A 6,000-nucleotide genomic window follows, 5' to 3' on the forward strand; every position below is an offset into this window, starting at 1 on the left:
ATGCACAATAAACAAAGGAGCATAGCGCGACAATTTCTGTTCAGCGACAGACTTGCTTGTAACCTATATCACCAATTATTTTATGAAAAATGACGCATTAACTACAACAGCAGACTGACCTTTGTGGAAATGCTTGGAGCAGACTAACCTGTGAGCTGGAGTGTTCTGGGACGTTATATTTGATCTTTGAATGGCTGCAATCCAGGCCATCCGTCGCCTGTTTGTCACTTCGGAAACATGGCTGAACAATTTCTCTTAAACGTCGTAATCCGATAACAACCGATCTCTTTACCCGTCGGCTTCCCGTGGCTGTCATGCGACCGGCTATTGCAGTTAATAATACAACAGCTTCTTGACATTTTTGTGTTTCTTTTTATCGCTGTGTAACTGATTTTAATTGAAAGCCTGCGTGCGCTAGTACTTCTTGCCACGAGTTCCCAGAATCCTTTGCGGTTCTACCCGTGAATGACGTCACATTTTCAATCTCTATATAATATGCGTGTTAAATTTTATATTTGGGGTGAAATATCAAGTCTTTTCAAGTAAACCGGTTCAAGTCCAATTCAAGTCCCAAGTCATTGGTGTAAAAGTCCAAGTCAAGTCACAAGTCTTAGAACATTTTTTCAAGTCAAGTCTAAAGTCATAAAATTAATGACTCGAGTCTGACTCGAGTCCAAGTCATGTGACTCGAGTCCACACCTCTGGTAGTTAGAGTTGAAAAATGAGTAAGTTGAATGAGAATTTGAAGATTCCCCTATTGAAATACATGTCACAATGAAAACTCATAGATAGAGGAACTGGTATTATTGAATATTTCTGCGTGTGTGTATTAATATCTCTTTTTGTGTCTGCAGCCATCATTGTGGAGAACTTCTCTCTGTTCTACTCCACTGAGGAGGACCAGCTGCTGAGCTATAATGACCTGAGGCACTTTCAGATCATCTGGAACATGGTGGATGACAAACGGGAGGTGAGAAATTAGCAAGAGGAGAGTGGGCACAGTTACCATGGCAACATCTCTGGCCATGATAAAACCATAGTTGGTGGCACATTGACTGTTATGAAGCAAAATACTTTTTTCCAGCTTATTGGAACACACTAGTGGCCAAATATGTTTGCTTAGAATGTCGTCCCCAGTCGCTGAGATATCAGGTCACTTTCTGTTTGGGACCTTCATAGTTCCTTTGCTATGAAAATCAAAGGTTCATAAAATATGATTTAGGTTGTTGAAGAACTTTAGAAACAATCTTAGTTACTTTGTGAGTAAAAAAATCTAAATGCAGTTGATATTTTACAGCTTTTGAAATACACCTAAATCCCAGGATTTCAGGCTTTTAAAGTTTGTTGCATAATTTCTTAATTTACCCCGTGAACTGTGTGACCATCTCTCTCCAGGGTGTAATCCCCACATCCAGGGTGAAGTTTCTGCTTCGTCTGCTTAGAGGCAGGCTGGAGGTGGACCTGGACAAAGACAAGTTGCTGTTTAAACACATGTGCTATGAGATGGAGCGACTTCACAGCGGAGGAGATGTGACCTTTCACGATGTGCTCAGGTGACTGAGATCACACATAGATGCAGAAGATTAACCCTGAAATAAATACCTTCCATTGCTAGTGGCCTGGGATAATTTAGAAATAGTTTTTTTCTTTAGTAAATGTACCTGTCTCACAATGTCTAGAAAACATTCAAGAAGCTTTTGTTTAATGTTTTGTTGTGTGATGCATATCATAAACTTTATATCTTAAGTGTTGCTTGCAGTTTAGAAGCTGCTTGAGTGGTGAGTAAGACTGGAAAAGCACTTTATAAATACAAGCACTTTACAGGTATGTACCTGTCTGTTGGTGCTTTGCACCTGCAAACACTGGTGCCCACAATGTAAGAAATTAGAGTCCATTTCTTCTGAGCCTATTGAGATTAAACTGAGACTAAAGCAGAGATCAGAAGAGGAGTTTGGGGGTCATATTTAAACATGTTCAAATCCACACATATGCTTTTTTGCCACTGCTTTGAATCCACTGACTAGTTTGCAAAAAACAAGTTTTGTTCCTTAAGTGTTAGTTAATATTTAATGAATATTGATTATTATAAAGGTTAGTGATCTTAGGTCTTATATGGGACACTCTCCCTTCTCTCTGAAGCATTAATTAAGGATTGATCGTACATCTTTTAATGTCAGACGGGCTCTTATTACATTCTAAATTAATCTGTAGTTCAAAATGTGTTGTAGACATTTATCAGGGAATTCTGGGCCCTGCTTTAAAGGCATAGAATACGGTCAGTATGGAAGTGTTAAACAGTAACCTAAAATTCATATCAAAGTAATGAGTCACATTGTTTAAACCTGAATCAGGGGATAAAAACCTCTTTTAAGTGCTTCTCATGTTTCCAGTATAAACAGTTGGCAATGTAGAGAGACGCAAATGATGTCATTTTTTAAATATCTGAAATTTTTAATCAGGTGACATCACATTCACCACTTTTAATTCTACCAAACCTATAACTAAATATCTCTCTTTTCTGTATGTTTTTGCATGTGTGTGTGTGTGTGTGTGTGTGTGTGTGTGTGTGTGTGTGTGTGTGTGTGTGTGTGGTTTGTTGTTTGTGTATGTGTGTAATCGTGCAGCATGTTGTCATACCGCTCAGTGGACATAAGAAAGTCTCTCCAGCTGGAGGAGCTGTTGGCAAGGGAACAGCTGGAGTACACCATTGAGGAAGAGGTTGCCAAGCAGACCATACGCATGTGGCTCAAGAAATGCCTCAAACGCATCCGGGCGGTTAGTGTCTTAACAGAAAACACATAGTCATGCTTTGTGTTTTGTTCCCCTGCAGTATCCGCAGTATTGTAAACATGCACGACACTGACCACGAATGTATGCGTGCGTTCACAGAAGCAGCAGCAGTCGTGTAGCATCATTCACAGCCTGAGAGAGAGCCAGCAGCAGGAGCTGAACCGGTTCCTCAACCCTCCCAGCATAGAGACCACAGTGCCAAGTGAAGACCACAATGCTAACAACCCAGACAACCCCTCACAGCCTGAGGTAAAGCCCCGCATCTATACCACCACTCCATACACAGCCAACACATGCTCACAGCGTGATTTATAGCAAGCACATAATATAATCTGCGGGTGTGCGCTTGCATTGGTGAAACAAAGGATCTCTCCTCTTTGTTTAGATGAGTGGCCTCCAGCAGCTTCGGAGCCCCACGTTGTCAGACAGAGGAGGGTACAGGCAGGACTCCTCGGACCTGGGGAGACCACAGAGGAAGCTGGGACAGTGGCGGCTGCCTGCAGGTGTGTCTGCTGTAGTGTGCTGTCTACGTACTGTAAGAGGCAACATTTCTTTAGAGGGCGTTCTGTAAAAGTGAAAAGTTTTTTGCTCAAGTTTCTCTCTGCCGTGGGAAAATCCAGGCAGTCTGTTTATGAGCTTCAATGTTTTAAAAAAGACATCACCTCATCTTGACACACTCTCGCTTACAGCGGCACGCAGTGAATGTCCATTTGTGGTGGAATTGGTAATATAACATCATAAATTACATGCAGACATCACAAGACTCAGGGTGTGAATGTCTTTCATTCTCAGGTCGCACGAGTGTCAAGTCTATTGTTTGCAAGATGAACCCCGTCAACGACGAGGCTTCTTCAGGGTCAGAGGTGAAGAAGTGGTGGACCCGTCAGCTGACCGTCGAGAGCGACGAGAGCGGCGACGACCTCATTGACATTTAGAGATGAGCTGCGTGGCATCCTGCGGTGTTTTATAGATGAGCTTGGAATCTTGCTGGTTGACTCCAGTTGTTTCATTTTCTCTTGCTGTAACCCGACCAATGGAAACAAAAATGTTTAGCTCTTTTTTCTGATCGAAAAGCTTGGCAGGACGTGTGCGGAGGCTGTCGATGAGCCATCGATCCGGCAGACAGAATTTCTTTAGGTTTGGCATCGGAATGACTGTTTTTTCCACAGTTTCCACTCATTATAATGAGGACTTTTTTCTATGCAGGCACATATGGTGTTAAAGATTATTCAATGACCGAGGCCATGGCGTGTAATACAAACCAAGAAGCTGCTGCTGTATGTGTTTTCTACTGTTTCGTGTCAATATTTGACACTGGCCATTGTGCTGTTGCAGCTCCAGTTTCTGACATCCTTTCATGTTGATGCTCTGTCTCTGTTCTTCTGTTTTAGTCAGTGTTTTCCCATGACGTCTCTGGTGGTCTTCAGTATTACTCATATAAATGTTGATTTCCTCATAGTCACTTTATACTTAAACCAGACCTCTTGTTCTTGTTGGTGGAACAAGCTACATAAATGAAACTTTTAGATTGATGACTGTGAATGTAATTAATACATCTATCCGTATTTGTGTGGCATTAAAACGTTAACTATTTTGTAAATTATTATAAATTCTTAGCTTTATCAAGTATTCAATTCTTCTATTAAATAAAGGCCCAAACTTGTTGGGCATTTATGAGGTAAAAGACTGAGCAGACTGTTTTACTTTCCTTTACATTCAATTGCATACTTTTACAGGATACCTTCGAACAAGGCAACTTAAAGATTTATAGTTAAGTTCTTAATATAACCAGTCATTTATCTCCGTTCTTAGCAAGTTCGATTATGGGGTAAGTCACAGCATAAACCACGTAATATTCCACTATAAAATTTGAAAAGCATAAAAGCTAAAAGTTTTTACATTTTTTAAAACAGTTAGGTGTCTATAATGCATGGTGTTTTAACAAAAATCAAGGCTCTTGTGATTAAATATGCTGTTCACAGACAGAAAATAGATAGGGATAGATAGGAGCTATACGGTGGTGGTGTCCTCTCACAGTCTAAATATATAGGTGTTTTAAGTTAATTTGGAGAACTGGCCGTGGGTGTGAATGCGTTGGCCCTTTGATGATCTGGCGACCTGTCACGAGTGTATCCTGCGTCTTGCCGGTGTCAGCTGGGGTAGCCTCCAGAGCCCAGTGACTAAAATATATAACAGTTTTATTCAAGAACCAGAAAATGCTGTCATTTCTGGCATTTGCACTCAATGCCATTGCCATTTTAGAATAGGTCACTGATGTCTTCAGTGGAATTGCCAAACAAGTTAAGCTTTGAGCACATGCTGTACAGTATGATGCTAAAACGGATTTAAAATTTCAACCTTTCAAACTTCCAAAAAGCATCCAATAAATTGAAAACCCGATCTTTTAAAAGATCATTTTAAATGCCGGTTTAGTGTCATGTGATACAAACTCAACACTGAAACAGAAATGTTGAATTTTTATTGTTCTGAACATTTAATTATCAGGAGCACACATCCCCCCCTTCCTATCATGACTTGTTTTTAATTCCAGACGAGTTCACTTTATAGGAAAATTAATTAGCCTTCTATCTAACATATGATTAGACTAGCAACGAGGGTAATTGACTGAACAGATGCTGTTTAATGATTCTCCTCATATGGATCTGCTCAAAGAAAATGGTCTCAACACTGTGTCTGCATTACACTGCCCTCTCCTGGACACAAGCGGTCCTGATGAGCCATACTGTGCAACTTTGATCAGTCTGGCGGATTCTACAGCTAGGCTGACGGGAGGAAGCGAATGCATTATTTACTCCTTCCTCTCCTTCTCGCTTCCTCCTTTGCATATCACCCCTGTTGAGTTACTGCTTATCCTGGTGCTCAGCACTTTCTCCGTTTCACAGCGATGACCTATGATGACAGCCCTGTCGTCTGCTATGAGCAGCTTGCTGTGTATCTAGATGAGCTCAGTTTCTAACCAACCATCCAGGTCAGTGTGTGTCCACAAAATGAAATGTAGCCAGTCCACTGTGAGCACAGGGAACTCTGCCATTCGCACAAACAAACAGATAAACAGACGTGAGCGTATAAGCCTCTAATTTATTTCTTGTGTTCCTTTGATGATGTATAATGACTCTGGGTCATACTGGAGCTAATTGACTAATGCTCTCAAATTCATACTAAAGTATTTTCCCTTAACAAGGGTCCTTG

At 40.9% G+C, this 6,000-nt stretch overlaps 1 protein-coding gene across 4 annotated transcripts in view; it reads left to right on the plus strand.

Moving 5' to 3' along the window:
• nalcn (sodium leak channel, non-selective) overlaps positions 1-3,725 on the plus strand; it is a 65,800-nt gene extending 62,075 nt beyond the window's left edge. For 3 of the 4 annotated variants that reach the window (XM_085373890.1, XM_085373891.1, XM_085373892.1), the window contains 6 exons: positions 855-970; positions 1,396-1,553; positions 2,625-2,775; positions 2,890-3,039; positions 3,176-3,293; positions 3,583-3,725. In XM_085373890.1, the coding sequence (XP_085230016.1) occupies positions 855-970; positions 1,396-1,553; positions 2,625-2,775; positions 2,890-3,039; positions 3,176-3,293; positions 3,583-3,725 (836 nt within the window). Of the gene's footprint in view, positions 1-854; positions 971-1,395; positions 1,554-2,624; positions 2,776-2,889; positions 3,040-3,175; positions 3,305-3,542 lie in introns of all 4 variants that reach the window. The other variant, XM_085373893.1, reaches the window with a different exon arrangement.
• The last annotated feature ends 2,275 nt before the right edge of the window (positions 3,726-6,000 follow it).

The sequence above is a fragment of the Diplotaxodon limnothrissa genome, linkage group LG16, assembly GCF_057381915.1.
Source record: "Diplotaxodon limnothrissa isolate DT_005_m linkage group LG16, D_limnothrissa_male_GT1.1, whole genome shotgun sequence".
Lineage (NCBI taxonomy): Eukaryota > Metazoa > Chordata > Actinopteri > Cichliformes > Cichlidae > Diplotaxodon > Diplotaxodon limnothrissa.